At 39.5% G+C, this 23,234-nt stretch overlaps 2 protein-coding genes across 2 annotated transcripts in view; one reads left to right on the forward strand and one right to left on the reverse strand.

Moving 5' to 3' along the window:
- The window catches only part of gmds (GDP-mannose 4,6-dehydratase), a 176,035-nt gene extending 160,213 nt beyond the window's left edge, over window positions 1-15,822 (forward strand). The window contains exons 10-11 of the mRNA XM_015040684.1: window positions 14,114-14,182; window positions 15,220-15,822. Of these exons, the coding sequence (XP_014896170.1) occupies window positions 14,114-14,182; window positions 15,220-15,282 (132 nt within the window). The 3' untranslated portion in view covers window positions 15,283-15,822. The remainder of the gene's footprint in view (window positions 1-14,113; window positions 14,183-15,219) is intronic.
- Window positions 15,823-20,529: 4,707 nt separating this feature from the next.
- Window positions 20,530-22,819, reverse strand: foxc1b (forkhead box C1b). Its single transcript, XM_015040682.1, has one exon. The coding sequence runs from the start codon at window positions 22,457-22,459 to the stop codon at window positions 21,050-21,052; it is 1,410 nt and encodes a 469-aa protein (XP_014896168.1). The 5' UTR covers window positions 22,460-22,819; the 3' UTR covers window positions 20,530-21,049.
- Window positions 22,820-23,234: the final 415 nt, after the last annotated feature.

A 23,234-nucleotide genomic window follows, 5' to 3' on the forward strand; every position in this document is an offset into this window, starting at 1 on the left:
TGTGTGTGTGTGTGTGTGTGTGTGTGTCTGCAAAATGCATTCAGATCCAGATGTGCAAACGTGCTGCGTTTTCCTTTTTCATTTCCATAAACTTCACACGGAGACAGAAACACATTTCGGCCTCTGCTAATGCTCATAAATCTTTGCCCTCCCTCTAGTTATCTTGACAGTAAACGCCTCGCGTACATAACCACGCGACAGGCGGCGGGATCTCTCTCCGCCAGAGCCTCTGGGCACTTAACACTATCGGCAGTCAGATCCAGCCACTCTAGTGTGTTTGGAGTGTGTGAGGAGTGTGTCCTCAGCCGCGTAAATATTTATCACACGGCTACCCCTGGAATTTTAATGAGCACTGATGGAGAGCGGTCAACACAGCCGAGCCAGAGGAGAGACAGACAGGGAGCGAGAGTTTGTGAGCCTGAGTTTTGGCTTCTTAACATCAAAGTTTGTCTGTACTGATTTCCTGTAGAGAATCAGGTCTGATGAAAATGTTGCACAATAATTGGTTCTTCTCATTTTCATTCTCTGTCCACCCTCGCATAGGGTTGTGTAAGGGTTGTGCAATCAAAAAGTGTTTGTTTTGTTCTTTTTTTTTTGTTTTTGTTTTTTTCATGGAGAAGGGTTTGTCACGCTGCGCATGAATAAAAACATTTTTGAAGACAAAATTATTTTAATGCCTGTTTTGCACATTCAGTGTGATCATTTCACACCACATTATTTCACATTATATATATATATATATATATATATATATATATATATATATATATATATATATATATATATATGTTGAAAAAAATAGCTAAAATCGTCCAAAAAAATCTAAATTCAAAGAAAACTTATTAAAATAACTTACATTATTTGTGGTTTGATTGTGTTTTTTCATTTGGTTTTTAGAAGATTATTGGTCCATAATTAAAGCTTACCAGAATCTATGGTCCACACATGGATATAATTCTTTTTATTTTTTTATTTAAAAAAAAAAAAAAAAAAAAAAGACGAAAAGTGTCAAAACAAGTTTGAAATATTATTGAGAGTAGTCTAGGTAGAACCTCACAACTTTGCTTCCTTTCACTTGAATGTTTTAATTATACAGCTTTTACACATTTTGTGTAAGTGTGGTCATGTGAGCGGGGCACGTACCCATCAGGGTGACAGGGCCACCCCTTAGAGGTCACTTAACACATTGTGCGGAGGCCAAGCTGCATGGGGAGCCAGGGAAGGAAACCTGAGCTGTAACTCTCACAGCTCTTTCTCACACAGACACGCAAACACACGCATAGAAAGAGACACACTGGACCTGACCCTTTGACTTGTAGCTGGGAGTGGCTAATAACTGTCTTGAATTCCCAAAGACCCGGCACCTCGCTATTCATTTACTACACTCGTGCTTTATTGCTTTGATGAAACGATAGACATGAACGCCCCGATTTGTGGTGCCAAAAGAGCCGGAAGTCAAATGGTCAGGTCGTATTTTAACCCCTCTGGAAATCCTGAAACATTTTAAATGGCAACTATGTTTAGATAAGATATTTAAACTTCAACATACATGTTGAATGGCTTCATGGTGTGTAAATCGTTTAGGTTGGAATGATGCAAGACAAACACTGTTGCTATGTGACTCATGCACTTTATGTTTTGCTTAGCATCAACTTTATTAGAAGAAATATATTATCCTTTTTTTTCATGTATGTATTTGTCTTAACTTTTGGATGTTTGAAAACTTTACCTATTTGGTTAAAATTCAGTCAAACATTTGCATATATTGTCTTAGTGTTTGGTAGATTTCTTTTTTCAAACATTTCAGGTGTCCATTCACAAGCTTCTGACAATAGTTTGCTGGATTTTTGACCCATTCCTTCTATGTAAATTGGTGTAACTGAGTCATATTTGTCAGTGCCTTTGCTTGTACGCCCTTTTTTAGATTTGGCTAAAAATGCCAGTGAGGCCAGGCATTGAGATAGAAAATCTAGACAACTAAATTTGCTATCAAAAATCCATTATTTTGTAATTGGTTTGGTGGTGCACATGGTCATTACTTCACTACTTTGTGAAGTACACCAGTCCCTCCTGCAGCAAAATATCAACACATGAAGCTGCTACCCGTCTTCTTGACAGTCAGAGTGGAGTTTCCATGTTTGCTTTCCTTCTTTCCCCTCTAAATGTAGCACAATCATTATGGTCAAACACTTCATATTTGTCAACATTTTATGTTGCTTTTGAATTAATGACTTCTTCCTTGCTGAGTGATCTTTTGGCTTTTTCCTGTACATGACGTGTTCCTCTGTGGATAGTAACAGCCTCTTCCTAGCATCTTCACAAGCTCTTTTGCATTTTTTTCTGGTGCTGATATGAACATTTAGCACAAAAGCACATTCATTTTTGGGACACAGAACTGATTTTCTTCCACTAAGAGTAAAACAAAGTAGTTTAAACTCTATATTTAAAAAATAAATAAATAAAAAAGTTAATCAAACTCAATTCTAATCTTTTGAAATAAATTGAGCTCAAACTCAAGCTGATTGATTGACCTTCACTAGTTGCATAATAATTAAGCAAAACTTAACTTAAAACTACAGCTTATCAAGATTAAGTAATTAAAAAAAAATAATAAATCACTTGTTAATAATTCAACATAACAGCCTCTGGGGTGTCACTACTCTCTTCCTGATAACTTGGTTTTTTTATTTTTGTTTCTTTGGGTTTTTTTGTTGTTTTTTGTTTGTTTGTTTGTTTCGTTTCAATGTCACACAAGGAATAATTGTGTTTGAGATCTTGCCCTAAGATAAAGTATGGCCATAGGTGAACCTAAAATAAAGCCATAAGTGACGCTGAGATGTTGCAGATTTACCTATCAGCAGTTTACAAAACCACAGCATCATCTGGATATAACAATTCCTGTATGAAAACCTCTGGATTTAAAGACGGTTGGGTTTTTCTTGTATTTTAATATGGTGTATGTAAATATTTTATATCATCTGAATGTGTGTCTGTATTTATATATATTCAGCTTACATTAACACAAACGGATCACATGATTATCTAAAACGTTTGAACTGCCAGAGAAAGCAGCACCTTCGAGGAAATGAGGCGTGACTGTCGAAGGCAGGAGGCCTAACGTTCAGCATTCAAGATGGATATAGAAAAAAAATAAACAAAAATAATATGTATGAAGTAGAAACTTTCTTTCACGGTGTAGGAAAGATAAATTGTTTATCTGACTAAGATGAGAGACCACAAAATATCAATGAATGTAAACAGAAAATAACAGAAACAAGAACTTCCTAAAATAACAAACACATTAAGCCTTATGGAAACATTGCTTTGCCAAGCTTCATAAGATAAAATGCTTTCTATGTTCAATGACATAAATTAGGTCAAAACAGAAATGTGTTCAAATAAAAACTATAGATTAAAATTAGGTCATCACACATGTGCTACTTTTTTTTTTTTTTTTGGCGCCCCTAACAGTTGAACTGTTGAAGCTGTTTTGTATACATGTTATTTTCTGAGTGCTTAGGACCTTTATTAATTCATGACTTCTTCTTTTACTGGGGTATAAACATAACAAGGCCCGTTCATCTTAACGAATCTTGACAACTGGGAAAGACGAGTGAACATGCCATTCAAGTAAGGCAGATATTCGTTGATCTTCATAACTCAGGAAATGGATGCGAGAAAACTGCTTCTTACCTAAGCTTGTCCATGTCATTCAGAGCAGTAATTAAATGTTTACAACAATTGTGAATTAAAACAACAAGGTTGGGCCCAAGAATAGCTAAGCTGTGTGGGAGGTATGCCTGGATAAAGCATTGTTTGTCTGAGTTTAATTAAACTTTTTTTATATATATCTTAACTCAAATCTTTGTCTGGGAACAAAGTACCAAGGTGGGTCTGGTGTGAAACAGCAGAATAAATGGCTGTGATTCGTGCAGCTTTGTAACTTTAATCTGTGACGTGGTACATGCATAAGGTTTTTACATAAGAATGTGTGTTTTTTTAAACACTATTTCCCCTGTTGAATAGATAAACTCAATTTCAGTATAAAATAATGTCATTACAATAAATTACATGTAATTTTGATTTATAAATTACATAGATTTGAACATGTTTAAAAAAAAAAGAAGCAATTTTTACATTCAAAAACCCCAAGCCTAAACATTTGCTCTGGGTTAATTTTTGCTTCAAAATTTGATCTGAAGAGACATTGAAAAATACTACAGTTTTGTGTAAGAGTTGTGCAAAAAAGAAGTCGGCTTATCTCCGAAGCTATTCAAGCCTAAAATACCATCTCAATGCAAAACATGTTGCGGCAACACAGACAGCCCCATCACTAAAGTCAGTGTCCACAGTCCACATTTCTAAATAAATACTATTTGTTGTCATGCTCACATGTCTATTCAACAATTTAGAAGCGAAATAAAATTTTTAATTGAAAATGTTGCTTATTTTGTTTGTATATTTTTTGATAGAAATGAGTTTACTTGCAATTAATAAATATAAACCCTGCTATTAAATCGATAAAAAAAATTTTATTGAGTCCCACCACTACTTTTTACACATATTTATCATTTGTCACAAACTGCAGACTTCCACAAATACCCACAACAGCAGCTCAGTAACACCACTATTAATATGTGAAAGTATTAACATGTATGGCATTTTTGCATATTAAACTTCATATTTTTGTTGCGTTGCTTTCACATTTGTTTATAAAGACGTCTTAAATTAACAAGTCGTAACACTTGCAGATTTAATTGCAGTTTACACATTTTAGGAGACCTAAAGTAATGATTTCACTTGATCTTGATTAACTGCGATGGTACATGAAGCAGATTAGAAACATATAAAAATTCAGAAATTTTATTTAAAACAAGTCTACTGCGCTTTAGCACATCAGTCTCTGGTTTCAGGTCTCCCTCTCCCTCAGTCCTCACTTCCTTCCAGCTGAAACTGAGGGCCTTTTGTGCCGTAAAGGAAGCGATAAGTTGAGCCGATGCAGGCGGAGGTGTGTTGGAAGTTGACCAGTGACAGATTTGTGACTGTATGTTCAAACAGCCACAAAACGATGAGGTCCTCTCTGATGGCTGGGAGTGTGTCCCCGCCTACACAGGTATTGGCTAACACACCTGTTGGCAGAAGAAAAACTCTGACTCCCATGTTTTTGCTGACGTGAGGTACCATCTAATTTTCTATTCCTCTTTGTTACGCCTTTACCTCCTTGTTTGTGCCGGAGATTTTTTTTTATTTTATTTTTTTTTTTTTTTACGTTGCGGTTATGAAAATCGCAGGATCGGGGTTGACGTCTTCCATCTGTATCAAGGCAAGGTCAAAGATGGGAACATGTGGGCCTGCTTCGAACATCTGTGTCTGCAGAGGGGACACACAGTGACCGTGGGCTTCAGACTCTCACAGTGTTCTTTATCTGATTCCCTTTGAAGTCTGTGTATTTCCAGCCTCGTGTCCACTACTGTACAAATACCAGAGACACCACTGGACTTCCAAAACCACATCTTTCAGTCTCCCAGCATGGAGCCCTCAGAGAGAGGCAGAAGAAAGGGTCGCTTTCTGCAGAATCTTTGATCTGTCTCCATAAGCGGGGAGACTTGCAGTAAGAAGGAAAAATAACTGCAGTTCATGGACGTTTTCCCACCTATCAGGATGTGCAATTGTAATTACTGTAGTGTGTGTGTGCATGCGTGTGTGTGTGTGTGTGTGTGTGTTCACACATGTGACATGTTTGTGTGTGTGTGCCCCGATACGTTCTGAGGTCAGCCCCTGTGAGCTCTGATTTATTGAAAGGCCTTGCAGTGATACCAGAATTCCTTTGCGTTAAATGCCTGCTCTAAGGGCCTTTTTACTGCTTCTGTGCTTTATGGACCATGATCGCTCTCCATTTGTCTCTCACCTCCACATTTCTGTGGATTTTTTATGGCTTCTTCTCTTTATTGGAATTGATCTTATCAGGGAACCTTGAAGCAAAGAGATATGGGAAATGGGTAAGATGCGTATTTGCAGCTTGAGATGAAAAAGATTTGCTTTTATTGAGTATAAAAATTGGTTTTATTTTTTTGGGTGTGCGGAATTTGTGCTTCTTTTAAACACCAAGTCTCATTTTTTTCCCCCCAAATTTTTTAGAAAACTCTACAAATCCTGGCAATTTTTTTTTTTTGATCTCTCATATTTAAGGACAATTTAGCAAGAATGTGTTTGGACTGTGGGATGAAGCCAGGTAGAGAAAACCCAATCATGCACCGGAGAAACTCAATGCAGAATGTTAATGCTGATGTTTTTAAAACAAAACGCATATTTTTGTCCAACTCTCTACCTGATAGTCATGAACACTCACTCTTTAGCCTAATTTTAGTCTTACATAAGGATTATTTGTAGGTTTGTTGACATTTAATCTTTTAAAATTAGAAAAATGCTCCCACATTAGTCCCCCCCCCCCCCCCCGCCCCGGCCTGCGGCCCCTTTTCATTTAACTGCTCATTTTCAGCTTTTGTCCTCCAGCTTTCGCTACCATCACTTCTCCATATTTTCAGTTGCTGGCAGCTTTAAACAGGATGCACCTAAACGTTGGGTTTGGTTCCAAATGGGATCCATATGAAGATTATATTGTGCCCGCATCTGTTAGTGGTTCATGTTGAATTATTCGCTACATGCTCTGTTTGAGGAGGGTTCAGTCGGCCGCAGAATGCTCTCGTTAGCAGCTCAGAGTCGGCTTTTCTTTCACCTTGCGACTCTCCGTAGGCAGGTTTGCGTCGAAGAGACTGTCTGTCACCTGTAGAAATCCTGCCTGACAAACACCAGATGCAGGATTAACTTCCTGGATGCTGAACTGTGTGGTTGTGTGCTAAGCAGCCAGACTTAGAGGACAGGAGTCTGATTTCAACAGATGCTAAGCTCAGATGGAGAATTCAGTGGTTTGTCAGTGCAGCTGACAGGAATGAGGACTATAAAACAGGATACAGCTGCTGCTGCTTCTGTTGTTCTTTCTTATGTAACTCATGTTTTTTTTATTTGTTTTTCTCTTTTAATTTTACCTGTAACTTATAAGCATGAAAAACAAACACCTGAAAAACTGAAAGCTCCCTTTTTGTTACTTTTTTCTTAAAAATCAAACAAGCAGTTAGAGGCAATTACTTTGACTTTGGGTTTCTGCAACAAGCTTGCATGCGTACCTAATTGCAAAGAAATTAAATAGATTTTGCAATGTGAAATACAAAATAAATGGGTTTACTGGGCGGACTCTGAACACAACCTTCAGTGGGGCAACAATGGCAATTGTGGTAGAAGTTTGTCGTCGAACCAGTGGGTTGCAATCAAACCCCACCTCTGTCTCGGTCGTGTCCACTTCACTCACCCTGCCTGCTGCTGGTGGTGGTCAGAGCACCCGGTGGCGCCTGGCCATGGCAGCCTCGTTTCTGTCCATCTGCCCCAGGGCAGCTGTGTCCACTAGAGCATGCTTAGGAACCTTTTAAAAGTAATTCATCAGATTTTTTTATTTTTTTTACAAACCCCATGAAAGCTTATACTGAAAACCTTGTTACATGGAAAGGTTATAATTGATTAAATTCCATTTTAATCATTTTCCCTCTGTCCTCATTGCCTTTGTGTGGCACACAAATAGCTGGTAGTCTTTCTAGATACAAATTGAAACTTCAAAATCATTTGTTTTCAAGGAAAAGAGCTAATGAGCAGGCCAATAGGAGCCCCAGCTGGAAAAAAGCCAATCAGACATGTAATGTTTCTGACTGTTTCACAGAAAATCAAGTGAAAAATAAATCAGTGCAGCCTTGTTACATCTTTTGTTCTGGATTGAATGGATTCTTCTCACCTTGAAGCTGAAGATACATTTTCAAGAAGCATATGTAATTAATTAATAGATTATGATGGTGTTTAGCTCAAATGGGACTATAGTAAATAAGTCAAAGGCATTTTTCCAGTGCCTTTAATTCCATCATATAACTGTGCACCTGACTTGATAATTAAATACAGACTTTTTGGAGCTGATTTAATTTCTGAATGAATAAAATCCTAGTTTCTAAAGAAGCTTGAGAAAAGTGAAGATTATCATCCCTTTTACTTCAAATGTCCAATGAACCTGAAGGAACCTTTATAGCATTGGAGAAATGTTGGGAAGTAGCGGCAGCTTTTCGATTTCAGCCTTTGATTGTGCATATCTTGATCATTTTTTCATGCATGAAAATAGATTAGTTCAAATTATAGCCTAAAGCTTTAGATAAAACTGATTCTTACTACAGATCTCAGATTCAGACTGCACGTCCTTGGTGAAATATACAATGCTATAATCTCCAAATTCCATGAACACCCCACATATGACCTTTTGAATGCCTTTGTTCATTATCTGTGATCATAAACATGAAAAAAGGGAAAAGTCACAGTATTAAAATAGTGCCTTGGTTTGGCTGTTCTTCAATCGTAAAAATGTCTCCCTTGTCACCAGAGAAATCATACACACTGGCTGGCAGTAAATAAGGTTCTGCCATGATTTGGGTCAAACATAGTTTAGCTTATTTCACCAACATTCATGACAGCGGCCAACATGGCGCTGCAGTGCTGCTCTATGTTTCCAGCACCCCTCTCAATTTCCTCAGTTAGTTTTGTGGTTAGGTCATTTTGAGTTGGATCATATGGTAGGATTAGGGCCTACCATGCAGTTGTCCTGCTCTGTTCATTGTGCGATGCAGCAGAAAGCAAAACTGAATGGATTTCAGTTCCAGCTGAGGTTGTGTAAACTTCATGGAATTAATCTAGAGGTTTCAGTTTTAGTCATAACACAAATTAAACAGACTATTTTTTTGCCCTCAACATAAGTTTAATAAATACTTTTTGATACTTTTGGGAGATATCTGATTGTCAAATCTGGGTCTTGAAAGAACTGCTGATAAAATAGTTTCCAAGCAGTCTGACATTGTTTTAAAGTGGTTTTGTTCTCAGTGTTTTCTGCAGGAATTTGGATACATTTTTCACTTATTTGACAATAGAGCCATTGCATAATGATATCACAAACATATGCTAACTCTGTGTCCTTTTGGCTCCCATCATTACAGCGTCTCAAAGTTTACTTTTAAGTTTAGAGTAATACATTTACATGGAATGTCTTTCTGTGACAGACTTCTAAAAATATTTCAGAATATATTCTGTTTGTTATATATGACAAAATAACATAGTTTCATGGTTTAGTTTAGCAACATTCACTAATGACTCAGAATTTGGAACTGGGATTAAAACGGCTCTAATTAAAACAGCTCTAATCTGTAGCGAGATAACCTCAGAAGACCTTCAGACAATAAACTCAATTTATTTATTGAGCACATTTAAAAAATTTCAAGAAAGTCAGGCTGCTTGGAAGTAAATACCGTAGACAGTTAGTCACCATCTGCAAGGCAAGATATATTCAAGTACCTGAGCCACAATAAACTCAGCAAATTGCTTTTTTTGTTCTTCTACATTTTAATAGCAGTGGGACTCGATTAACATTTTTAACCAATTTAACTGCAGGATCCATCCATGTAACTTCTTTGAAAAAAAATATTTGTTTAGAAATGTGGATGCTGACATTACCATTGGAGACATGTGTGTTTGCTGTTGTTACGTTGTAGCTGACGTTTTGCATTGTGATGAGCCAATTCCTTCTTCCACAAGCTGCACACAACAATCGTCTTTTCCGGCGTCCCATCAGATTTATTTTTGAAGCAAAAATTACATGTAAAAATTGCTTTCAAATATGTATTTGTTAAAATCTAAGTAAAAAACGCAGTAGAGTCCCAACCCTGCTTAATACAGATGCTAAAAAACAAGAACTTGCCTTTTTCTATCAGCAAACAGTCGCAGTCCGTGTGACTTACGCGATGCCAAATAAATGCGAACAGCAGGTGTGTCTGCAGCGTCTCACCAGCGTTCGTGACGAGACCGTGCCAAGCTGCAAAATGTTCTCCATTACAAATCCTAATCAATATAATTATGAAGCAAGTGGATTATTTAATGTAATTATGGAGTAAGTCACCCAATTATAATTGCATTCAGGTCCATGATAAATTATGTCTCATTGCTGTAGGTAATTAGTCTGAAAATGTTTCCAGTTATGGCTTCAGAGCCAGAAATAAAAAAGCTTGTGAGTAATGTACAGAGCTGCTCACATGAGAAAGAGCTATTTGTCCTGCTGTGTTACAGACTGAGCAGGAAAAAAGGCCTTTCGTGTACTGAGCTGTGTTTAGACCGGGTGCAGTTAAAAATAAAAATAAAAAAATAAAACAAAAAAAAGGCAGCTCACCCGGAACTGAACCAGGTTTTCAGCTTGGGCCGGATAATCTTAAACCAAAGTGCGTCAGAGTCAGAATCGGCCTGTACTTGTTCCCGCTGTGTGTGTTTAGTGTTCTTGCCTTTGTGTGTAATCAGAAGAGTGTGATTAAGCGCCGTGGAGCCTCTCCGAGATGTGGGTCCCTGCTCTCTTAAAGGCTGAGCTATGCCAGCGCTGCCGTGTGCGTTCCTCTGTAATAAGATCACCCAGAAAAGACGTTTTTAAGAGGTCCAGAGCCAGATAACAACGCTGCTCTCTTTTCACACGTTATGCTCTTTACACAAGACCTCTGAGTTAGCGCGAAGCACGCGGTAAAAACGGTTTGAAGCCGCCGCAGTAAGCTTTGAGCTTTACACTCTCAAGTTGATCCTGTTTAAACAAGACACTAACTTCACGCATAAGTCTAAGAAAGACATTAGGTTCACTGAACTCCTCCGAATCCTGAATTGGTCTTTTCATCCATAGTGGATGGTTTATCAAGGTCCAATGTTTTCTGGGAAAATTAGAGGTTGATTAACAAGAAAAATCTCAAATTTTCCGTTTTTGGTTGCACTTTTATGATGTTGGTTGAAGGACGCAACTCAAAGCTTATTTACATATTTACACTGAATTACAGAATTACTTCTCTTGAATCTCAGCCCTGACCTCTGTTAAAGGATATGGCATCCCATTTATTACTTTTTATTTTTTCACTGTAGTAGTCCAGCTAAGAGAAATTGCCTTGTAAGCCCCCAAAACAGAGACTTCTCATGCCCACTTGAGGAAACAAAGAGATGTTATCTCTGTGTGTGTGTGTGTGTGTGTGTGTAGATGTAAATATGCCGGTTCTCAGTTAACACACTTGAATGGCACAACAAGTTCTTTTAAAAGTGCTCCAATATATGACTTTTCAGTATTGTCAATCATTATAAAATAGCAAAGATCAAATATTCCCTTATTTAAAATTTGTTGCATGCCAACAACTATTGGAATATGTAGTTTATTGCATGTCTGTATACAATATGTTGTAGCATGAACAAAAATGGAAAATAAACTGTATTTTGATTGCTTCCGATGTTAACATAGTGAAACATTACCATACATATCGTTGTGACATTTGTTCAAAAAATATAATTCCATTCAAATAGATTTTTTTTTTGTATTATTTTGCAGTAAAATGGATTTGGCTTTGCTCTTTCTTAACATGCATGTGTGCCGGAGGATTGAGAACTGCTTGCACAATACAAGATGAGCATATTAGGCCACGTAAATGAGTGTGAACCGATCATGCTTCTCAAAGGAGCGTCCCGTTCCTCTGAAAAATTTTAACCTCCCTGAATTAAGAGGGAGTGTAGAGCTGTGGCCCTAGGGATAACTCCAGCAAGTGGGATTCAGCTTTGATTTCATCAAAGTGCTGAACAATGTATGAAGCATAAAAGCAGTCATGTCTGAATCAGAAATAAAAGGAGGACTCTGCAGAGTGTGGTGGAAGGAAGAGGTAAGAGTTGGCTGGTGTGTCTCTGCCTTTTGTTCAGGAGGGATGCAAGCGTTGTCAGACTCTCCTCGTTCTGCTCCATGAAATTTTTGAACTGCTGGGTGCCTCATCCTCACAAACCAACCCACCTGACTGCTGAGCAGCTTCCTGCTTCAAGCAGTTTAAATTCTCAACTTCTGTCAAGACTTCGTTGATCTTATTTTACATGATATTTGACCTTTTTTAATTATCTTTTCTACTAATTTTCCAAATGACTCGATATGTTGTCATGCAACATGATGTTTTGTTTTTCTATATGAGCTTTAAGAGATGTATTGTAAATTATGAAATATGTAAATAAGTCATCAGGGCTAGCGAAGTGAGATGTAAGAAATTAAGCAGAGCTGAAAGTCGGTGAAGATATTTAACGGAGAACTACGGAGAACTAATTTCCAAATGTAGATAGCACTGAGAAGAGATTTGATCTTGCAAAAAAATATCTCAAGCTTATGTAATATGCAGACTTTTGTCTTCTGGCTGCAGCTTGATGGTGCAAAAGTTTGAATGAATTAATATGCTGCCAAACTATCAGTGCTCTTAAAAAAAGAAAAAATGAAAATATTTGACTTGGAAAAGTACTTCTCGCTCTTTTAAATCCAAAATATCTTTCCAACATTAAGGTGCGTCGCGTCCCCAAATCCTTTTTAAGGATCATTTGTTCATTCATCCACACATTAACCATGTGTTTCTCATCTAAGTGGCCTTGGATCAGCGTTTGTCCTCCTTCGGTCTAAATCTTTACATGAGATGTGCACAAGACATTGAACATTCTGGGTCTTGTTTTATGAACCCTAAACTCTTCCTGCAAAGGTTTTCTTTGTGAAATGTATATTTATTTATTTATTTATTTATTTATTTATTTATTTATTTATTTATTTATTTATTTATTTAGTAATTACAAATAATGTTTTTTAAGATCAAAGAGACTGAAATATTACATAAAGAAACTAAAGACTGAAAAACATCCACATAAACATCAGACATTCTGTTATTGTTCGCGATAGACTTTTAAGTTTTAATAGGCTTGGCCCCCTCTTATCTTCACGATCTATTGAAACTACGTTCTGTGTCCACGACTTTGAGATCAAATAATCAGTTGCTGTTAAATGTCCCTCGAACTCGACTTAAGAGCAAAAGAGATCGGGTTTTGTTGCTCCTTTTTGCTAGAATAAGTTTCCTTTTCAGATTAAATCTGCCCAAAATCTGAGTTATTTTAAATCACTTCTTAAAACTTATTTTTTTTTTTATTTGTTGGCATTCAGTTGAGGTCTGATTCTGTAATTTTTTTTTAGTTGTGATGTTTTTTTTATTTGCATCATTTTTATACGTTTTTATGTCTTTGTACAGAACTTTGGTGCCGTTTCAACCCGTTTTAAAAAGTGCTATATCTACACATTTGACGTTGACATTAGAGTCAAAGCTGGCCATATATATATATATTTACAATTTTTCTAAATTAATATTTCTTTAAAATGTGACCCAAGTATTATAATATAACTAATTGGATATCCAAGAAGTTTTATCTTTTCTGACTTTGCTTGAGAATTAGATAACAGTAACAGAAATAAAGAGCCTTGTTCTTGTCAAGCAACTGTAAGCCATCAACGTTTCTGACACTCATATAAATGAGTGAGGAGTGACGGATGAAAAAAGGGAGAGTTTGAAGAGGGAGTCAGCGAAAAGTGGGGAGCTTTAAAAACAACGTACAGGAGAAAGTTTTTGTTTTTTTTTCCTCCGTGCTCTTTTTCTGACTCTTTGGTGGTCTGAAGGAAGGTCTAACTGGATGTTGAACCCAGAGCAAAACACAACAGGGGGGGAAATGAGTTAGGGGTTCAAGGAGGGGGTGAGTGGGGGGTCCCGAGCTGGGGGTTACACCACCAGAGTCCCACAATTTATCATGCTTTGGCACCGACGAGGGCCGTCTGGACAGAACCGAGGTGGGGAGCCGTGAGGGGGGGGGGATTGATGGCCAGCGAGACTTTGTGACCTGCTTTTCCCCCCACGAGAGGAGATAGTGTGTGTCTGTGTTAACGTGTGTATGAATATGGAAGGAAAACATGAAAAAAAAAAATGGCGAAACAAATCATTACCCTCCAACTTATTTGTCCCGTTGGAAGTTTTGAAGCTGAATTGAGAGCGTCTTCATGTCAGCAGGATTCCCCTGCCTGCTCCCAGCCATCAGATCAGACATGACACATGATTTGTTTTTCTTTCCCCCTCTTTCTCTTTCCCTTCCTTTCTCCTCTTCCCTTACTCTCCTTCCTTTCTCTCAGGACTTCCTGCAAGGCGACAGCACCAAGGCGTATCAGAAGCTGGGCTGGAAACCACAGGTTACTTTTGAGGTGCGTCGTAATCATTTGCTTCACACAGATGCAACACTTGATGAAAAACACAATTATAGATATCAAAAAAAAGAAGAAAAAGTTTAATAAATGTAATGTTTGTGGACAGAAAATAAAAACATATTTCACTACCAAATTCAGAACAGATTTTACCTGGCAGTTAGATTTTGTTTGAGTTGTTGAGAATTCAATAAACGTATAAAATATATTTATACCGAATCCACAGATTATGGAGTGCATTTGGTATACTCAAAAAGGCTCTTATTGCCTTTTTAGGCAATAAGAGCCCTAAAAAGGATTAGCAAAAAAATTTTATTTTAATCCCAATAGCATAAATGTTAGTTGTAGCTAATCTAATAAAATGGTACTAGTATCTGAGAAAAAGAAAAAAATATTCTGTAACTGAATGTTTTTATTCATCTGGCATCCAAAATGTGCAAAATTGCATAAGAAAGTATAAATACAGTAAAATAGTTTTCATCTATTTCATTATCTCAGCCAAATTCCCTTTTATAGGCAAAAAGCACAATATTTAATAATGTTATTGTTTCTTTTCATAAAAAAACTTGCAAATTTCATCTCACTCTAACATAAGTTTGGTTTTGCTAATTTAAAGAGGCAATTTTGTTCAAAGGACGCAGTAAAAACATATAATTGTTTTCAGCTGATCCCAAGTTCTGCTCACGAACAAAAAATTATTACGTGAGAATAAATTTGTATCAGCTAAAATAACACTAAAGACAGTTTTTTTTTCTCTCTCTCTCTCTCTCTCTCTTCTGTCTTGTCAACTTTTATAAAACGTTCTGAGGACTCGGTGAGCATTTCTCAGCTCCTGCTCTTTTTTAAGCATACCTGCTGCTACACGTTGTTAAACTAAACGATCCTCTTCACTGCTTGTCACAGAGAGTTGGGATCCTCGTTCGTTTCAGGCCCCGGAATCAAACCCGCTCCAGTCAAACAAATACAAATATTTCTTAAGAGATTTGTTTCCATTTGACTCATTAACCATTTCCTGTGAAAATCTGATGTCTCTGCAGGAGCTGGTGAAGGAGATGCTGGAATCTGACATCGAGCTCATGAGGAACAACCCAAATGCCTGAAAGCAGATCAGCTCATGCAGACAGGATGGAGATGTTTTAGCACTCCATGGTTCTACGCTGAATCAAACAGCCGCAGAGCCATTTGTTTTTTGTTTTTTTTATCTCTTCTTCTCTAAATGAAGTTATTGTTGTTCTTTTGTTTTCTAATCAAGAGCCAGTTGTTGCCTTTCTGTCTTTTTGGTACTGTGTCGGGTTGATATATTAGATTGTTTTGTTTATTTACATTCAAACACTGAATCATGCAAGGTTTTATGGTAAAGGCAAATTTTAAGATTCTATTTATGTGTCTGTTCCTTTTGTGGTGTCGTTAATTTAAAGGTTTGATTTGATCCCTTTTTTTAAAATATGACCAAAAAAATATAAGAACGAATCAAGTCAGATATTACTTTTGACTCATATGTTAATGAGATTTTTGCTTCAGTGGGGGGCCATTCTTTTAACATGTTTTTTTGTTTGGTTTTTTTTTGTTTGTTTTGTTTTGTTTTTTACTTACTGATGACGAAGGGCTATGAGGGGGATAATAAAATATATGGGAAATTATGTGCATTTGTCTTTTTCTATCATTTTTGTTTACTGTGGAAATATAAGAACTAAAACTGCAATTATTTATTTCTCGTCTTCCGGTTCTGCAAACACGTCCTTTATGTCACCTCTGCTTCCTCTGATCTTCCAGGTTTTCTTTTTTTCCCTGCGCTCTTATTTGGAAGAAAGCGCGTCTCTCTCGGTTTGCCAGAGTTCCGCTCTCAGGCGGCTCTCTGTCCTCTCCTGTAAAGCCCCTGGTCCTGATGCTATCAGATGGGATTGTGGCATATTTGCACGAATTCTGAATTGACGAAGTTGCAGATAGATTCCACAAACGTACGTCCGACCTCTTAAAATATATCTTTCCATGTGAGTTGGAGTTATCGGTAATAAATGTGATATTTCTTGCGTCTTTTTGTAACATTAAGGACTAGAAGAACCTTTCTACTGACCAATAATAGGGAAGCTATTTGCGAGGTTTTTTATTTATATATGTAAAATAGAAAATTATGAAAGTGACTCCAGGAGCTAAATTTAGAAAATATTTAATTTCAAAGTTCAAAATGCGCTGCTTTTCACTTTGTTTTTTTGCATTGATTTTTTTTCTTCTTCTTTTAATCCCTGAATAAATTTCCCTCCAGGCCATATTTAGTAAAACAATTAATTGAAAATAAGTGGCTTTCAAAAATACTAAATTGCTTCGAAGCGAAATGCGGCGAATAATTTAGAAAATCTGCCTCTTTTGTGGATTAAACGCTGTTTCTTTTCTCCACACTGCTGCCTACAGTTCAGCAGGAGGAAGGTTTGGCATTCAGTCGAGCCCTGAAGGCGTCAGAGAGCGGCTCTGAGCAGAAAGGGGACCACCTCACAAACCCCCTCTGTCTGTTTGCGGGACAACACCTTCAGCACGTCTCAAGTTCTCCCTGTGATCGTCCAGGACGTCGCTGCGTCTGTGCGAAGCCCGAATAGGAAACAGATGTGGCCCTGGCGTTGTTTTGGGCCCCTGTAACCTCAGCGCGCGCGCACACACACACACACACACACACGCACACGCACACAGCTAGTGGCCTTACACAGGTGCACCATGTATCCCTCAACAACAATTAAAGCAAAGTCCTGTGATCAGGTCTACTGTTGGCGCACAAAGAAACGGCAGCTGACTGAGCTTTGGAGATGGAGGAGGAACAAATGAAAGCGTCCAGACAGCTGAATAAAAGTTTTAGAAGATTAAAGGAATTTAATTTCTTCGGAGTTTTCGAAGATGGAAGACTTTAAAGAAAAGTCAAAGTGGTAAAACTGCGTGTAAATAGATTTCCCCCCCTTCCTTCCAAACATCAGCTTTCAGGTACACATGCGCAGACTGAACTTTTGTTTGCTTCTAGTGCTGTACTGATAGATAAGCTACGCAGCGATTATCTGCAATAGGCTGTAATTTTATTTTCACTTGCAATGCTCTATAGAGTTATTTATTATTATTATTATTATTATTATTGTACAATGTGTGAAATGCACTATTACACGCGCGTGATAATTGAAGTGTTTAATTAATGCACCAAGCTCAAATTAATTTACCCCAAATTCAGGTAAAGCTGAATTAAATCCATTTTAAATCTCCTCTAAATGGCCGAACGCGACGCTTGGCTAAAAATGAGACGTAAAACAAAAACAGCAGAGTTTAATCCGACACACATTGAACCTTTTAGAAGCATTAAGCTGGTCCGATATATGAAGCAGGTCGAGGTTTGCTCTCAGTGGGACTCCTTAGCAGTGTCAAGAAGTCCAGCTGAATAAACTTTATTTTTGTGACAATCCTGCTGAATTAAATGCAGAAAGGGGCGATGTGCTGCTGCTGCTGCTTTTGCTGCTTATTTGCCTCTGCTTCCCAGAGACCCAGACGGCTGCTTTCATAACACACCTGAGTCTTCAAGCAGCCACGCAATTACGCGTTTAAAATCGACCGCATATATGTTATTACATGCGGTCGATGTGTTTCTAAAGTGAGACATTAGCAGGATTTGGGGTCTGATTTAATGGCTTTACAAATATTTTCCCAATTTTTTTTTTATTTTGTTTCTGATCTAAATTTGGACATTAAACGCGCAGAAATTGCATCAATAATTAGGTTAATAGCCTTTAATGTTTTTATTGCAGTAAACAAAAAAAGTTGTGCTGTGGGGGGCAAAATAAAAATTATAGTCGGTCCAATCAAGAAAAAAAAAAACACTTCCCCGAAAAGTAACTTTTATTTCTGCAGCTTTAGATCCCACCTAAAATTTGCAAGAACTTAAATAAATGTGTTATTTGGTTTCTGTGCAAAGAACCTTTGTGTAATTGTGGTTTTGCGCGTTGATCCTTAAACTCAGCTCTGAATTCGACGACACGCAATTGAAGCCACTGAAACACACCTATGCACGCCTGATGCCTTGAAGTAAGTGGTCCATTTTTTTTTCCTTCTTTCCTTTTTTTTTTTTTTTTTTTATAAGTAACACCTCCAAACTCATCACGGCTCATTAATGTCTTAATAAATCCTTCTGGATGTAACGTTGCGCGTTTGGAAAGCGGCTTGGCAGCAGAAAGGTTCCCTGCTCCTCTGGAAGTCTTCAGGGGTTTTTCTGCGCTGCAGGCCTGAAAAAGCCGCATCGACAACAACCCGAGTCCAGAGAAGGTGCTTTAAGATAAGGCAGTGACAGGCTTCTCACCGTCCTTTCCTAAAGTGCATTGTTGACATCCTCTCCACTGACCTCCATCACCCCCCCTGTCTTGTCCTCAGGATGAAAAACGATTCGCCCGGAGTGCCTGGGTTTCCCTTCCTGCCTCAGGAGAGCCGCATCAATCACGAGGACGTTTGTTTGGGAGCGAGAAAAATACGCTTTTCGGCATCATTAGAGCACCTTTATACACACAATAAGCGTTGTATTGGGGAGTTAGGAGAGGGGAAAAAAATGCATGTTACATTTGAGCCGGTTACCACCCCCTCTCTTTGTGGAAAGTGCCGCGGTGAAGCCAAACAACGCGCTGTTTGCGTTACAGCTCCGGTGATCCTGACTCATCCTGCTGTGGCCTTAGGGGAGAGATTGTGCGCTGGAAATTACTCTCATTTATTGTTTTACAGCAGAGTCACAACCACACAGGCCTCAAACCGACTGTCAGCTTTCACTGCAGCTTATTCAGCCGAGAAAACACACACACAATTACCTTCTAACACATAACACGCACTCTCGTTGAAATCCCAGTCATCCCTGCCTGTGCCTGCAGGCTGCAGAGTGGCTGTAAATACATTAAACAAATAAACGATTTAATCTGGAAATTACCATTATTACTGTTATTGGCCAGAATATAATGTGTGTATTAATAAATCCCATCATGGGTCAACGTCAGTAGCATCTAAGATTATTTTTGACGTAATTTCTGTGATGATAATTGGTCTCATTATTATTGTTATTATTAATAGCAGTTGTATAATTGGCCTGCATCTAAGGTGACGTCGTTAGATTTTTGTAAAATTATTATTTTCACTGCTATTATTTTTAGCAATTATTTGCAACATATGACTATTTTTAACGAAAGTATTTTTGGATAACGTCACCAATTGCATTAATAATAATTAATGCTGTTGATGCTATTTTATGCCGGTTTATAATGTGTCCCCTTGTAAGTCATTTTAAAATGATTAGTTATAATAATGTTCTGTCTGGACACTGAAATAGAAATAGATACTCCCAATGGGATTTTTCTTTCTTTCTGGTGAACTAAAGGTTTTAAAAATCAATTTAAAGACGCTCGAAATACATGTATTATTACTAGTAGTATTAGTATTACTTTTGCTATCTCTGATTCTTTCTTTGAAGCTATGCTTTTCAGCTGGGGATGCCGGTGGGGGGTAATTAAGGAAGTAGTAAAAAAAACAAAAAAGAAAAAAGAAAATAAACATCTGACAGCTGCCATATTCCAATCGGCCACCGCTGCCTGCTGCTGTCTGAATGCAAAGCAGACTGGCCTGTATCTCGTCCCTGCGGCCAGATATCTCATCCATCAGCGCGCACTCATCATGCGTCAGCAGGGACCTTTAGGGTCTAGACCTGCAGCAAAAAAGAGAGAGAGAGAGAAATCTCTCCACCCGAAGACGTCCAAAACAAATGCAGCTGCAAACGTATTATTTTTTTTCTTCATCTGCATCCAAACGCTCCCATCGTTATGAAACAGAAGCCAGACAGAAGCCTGATGTGCGCTTTGTGACTTGACTGATTTGTTTTGCTGACAAGGCCTCTGACTGAGCTCAGACCGCACTGATGCCACACGTGAGTTTGTTTACCTCCGGTGTTTACGCTCACACACTGAAAATGCACGGCCTACAGGTGAGGCCAATGGCGGGGTGGGGGAAAAGAGGACAAGGCGGCTGCAGAGTTCACCTCCTGTTGGGGTGAATAGGAGGTGATTGTAGCTGTGGGTAATGTACAGGATTGATTGGAGCGAGAAAGGTTTTGGAGAAAATTCTCTTTTAGTGTAAAAACAGCTACGTAAGCCCCGTACTCATCAAAGTTTAAAGAAGATTCACTAAGTAGTATTTACATACCATGTGAAACATCGCCTCTATTAACACGCTCGCTGCCCATGCTGTAATAAGAACTATTTACATTTTAAATGTATCTAGTAATTATTTTTGCTTTTAGCGATTTACAAACACGTTTTACTGTTTGGTCTAGTTTGTATTTTTTTTTTTTTTTTTTTTACTTTGAATGTGTTTTACGGCCTTTTTCTACAGCATAATGCTAATAAATCACTCCAATTAAATTCAAATATTCGGCACTTTATTAAACAAAACAACTTGCAATGCCTTCAGAATTTTTTTTTTAAAACAAATTACAGAATGAATAAAATAGGCCAGTAGAGGCTACAGAGTCTTTCCCCGTAAATTTCTATACAACAACAGGGACAGATTTAAAGGCAGCAAGAAAACTGGAAAAGAGTTTGGTCCTCACCATCCAACCACCTGCTTTTCCTCCAAAATAAATTACTATATTAGGCTATAATTTACAGTCTATTCATAAAGGTGGTAGGAGCAATTCTCAAAGTGAGAGGGAAAGAAACTTACGTGCGGTGGTGTTACACAGCTCACGACAAAAGAAAGGAAAATCTCAGAATCTCTCATGTCCACTCGGAGAGTAAAAGTACAGCCAAAAAAAGAGAGAAAAATATAGAGCAAATATATACTCGAGTTATTAATTTAAAGGGGACGTTTTGGCTTTCAGAACTTGCTGCAGTCATAAACAAACGCTCCTGAGGTGCGGTAGAGTGACTGGCCGGACGGGAAGGCCATCTGACAGCTGTTATTCCCGCTCACCGGGGAGCCGTTCAGCCCGATCCGCTGGGACTCGAACATCTCCCGTACAGCGTGGAAGTTCTGCTGCTGCGCCGGGTAGGCCGGACTCAGGTGGCTCAGGTCTCCGTACCAGGACGCGAGCCGGCCCTGGTGCCCGTGGTGGCCCTCCTGGCCCGCCTGGCCGAGGGGGGACGCGGTGGTCGTAGTGATGCAATAGTCGGGCAGAGCCTCCTCCACCGTGGTGGAAGTTGCCAGCGGCCCGCCGGACGAGCGGTCCCCGGCGTACAGGCTCATGGCCTGCATGTTGCAGTGATAGGTGGCGTTGGAGCTGGAGGAGATGGCGCTCTGGTTGCAGGTGGCGGAGCTGTATGCGGGGGTCTGGTTGGGGGAGTAGTTGAGCGACAGTGACGGGGTGATACCTGTCCGAGAGGAGGCGATGAGAGGCGGAGAGAGCTCGGCCTGCGGGGAGCCCCGCAATGAGGTGATGATGTTGTCCACGCTGAAGCCCTGCGCCGGGGCCTGGCCGTGGCTGTGGTGGTGGTGCTCGGCTGCCTCCATGCTCAGAGACCGGGTGGAGGGGACGCTGTGCGGGCTGCCAGTTGACATGCTGCTGCTGCTGCTGTCCGGACTTTCAATTTTAGGCACCGCGCCCAGGGTGGGTGACGCGGCCTGCGGAGGCGATGACGTTCCGTTCTCAGTCTTAATGTCCTGGATGCGCACCGGCTGAGCGCCCTGCACCGGCGGGTCCTGCTCCCGACCTGCGGGCCGCGCAGAGGGATCCTTCCCCTGCCTGTCCCGCTCATCCTTCTCCCTCTGCACGTCCTTCTTTTTGAACCTCCTGCGGCGCCGCAGGAAGCTTCCGTTCTCAAACATATTGTAGGAGTCCGGGTCCAGGGTCCAGTAGCTGCCCTTCCCGGGCTTCTTGTCGTCCCGGGGCACTTTGACAAAGCACTCGTTGAGGGACAGGTTGTGCCGGATGCTGTTCTGCCAGCCCTGCTTGTTGTCCCGATAGAAGGGGAACCGCTCCATTATGAACTGATAAATCCCGTTCAGGGTGATCTTCTTCTCCGGGGAGTTCTGGATCGCCATGGTGATGAGGGCGATGTAGCTGTAAGGAGGCTTTACCATGTCCTTCGGCTGGTGCTGCGGGGTGTACGGTCCGTACGCGCGAGCCATGCCGGCCTGGTACTGCTCGTGGGCGGCATGTGAGTACATGCTCATGGGCGCGGGCATCCCGGTGTACCCGCTGCCGGGTCTGTAGTAGTTCTGGTCACTGCTGATGTAGGGAACGACTCCCAGAGAGTTGGGACTGGAGACGGAGTAGCGCGCCTGCATCCTGCCTCTCCAAAACTCTTCCCCGCAGAACGTGTCACAACTTCAGCCTCTAGGCTGCTCTCTTTCGGTTTTCTGTCCTTCCTATTTCTCTTTTTCTATTTTTTTTGTATGTAAGTCCTTCAAGCCGCAGCTCGCCACGGTGACGCGGACAGAGCTCACGCTGCAGCACGGAGCATTTGGGAAACTAAGAAAGCTGGAGGAGCATGAGTCTGACACAGGGAGGAACTTTTTCCTTTTTTTTCTTTACGCCTTACATTTTTCCTTCCCTTTTGGCTCCTCCAGCTGCTCCACCCCGAATCCAGTGTGCTCCATCATCCAATGGGGGACGAAATGAACCTGTGGAAAAGAGCACAGCGATAAAAGTTTCTACCCCCACCTCCTTTCTCCTCCTTCTCCTCCTCCTCTTCCCCCTCCTTCTTCTCCCTGCTTCCCTCTTCTGTCAGCTAAGAAATGAAGTTATTAAAATGTTTTGAGGGTGTGCCCAGAGTGCTGAAAATGTAACTTAATTACCTAAATCTGGATTTATCTTAGAATGAAAACTATAAAGTTACTAAAATGTATATATTTTGGAGAAAGAAAAAAAAAGAAGAAATCGTAGTTGAAGTATAGGCTAGTTGTGGCTTGACCGCTCTAAACAAATTGCAGTTTCATTCTATCCATCATTCCGATGTCAGATCTGTGCGAAAAAGGTAAAGGGGGAAGTTATTCGTCATACCTCTCCCTTTAAACGATAGTAGAATGATCTCCTTTAATTAAATCTAACAATTAGAATTCA

This window comes from Poecilia latipinna, unplaced genomic scaffold, assembly GCF_001443285.1.
Source record: "Poecilia latipinna isolate Pla-1442-1.1 unplaced genomic scaffold, P_latipinna-1.0 Scaffold522, whole genome shotgun sequence".
NCBI classification, from domain to species: Eukaryota; Metazoa; Chordata; class Actinopteri; order Cyprinodontiformes; family Poeciliidae; genus Poecilia; species Poecilia latipinna.

Excerpts from the sequence above, each read along its gene's own strand:
- foxc1b (XM_015040682.1), bottom strand. The coding sequence starts at position 22,459 with ATGCAGGCGCGCTACTCCGTCTCCAGTCCCAACTCTCTGGGAGTCGTT.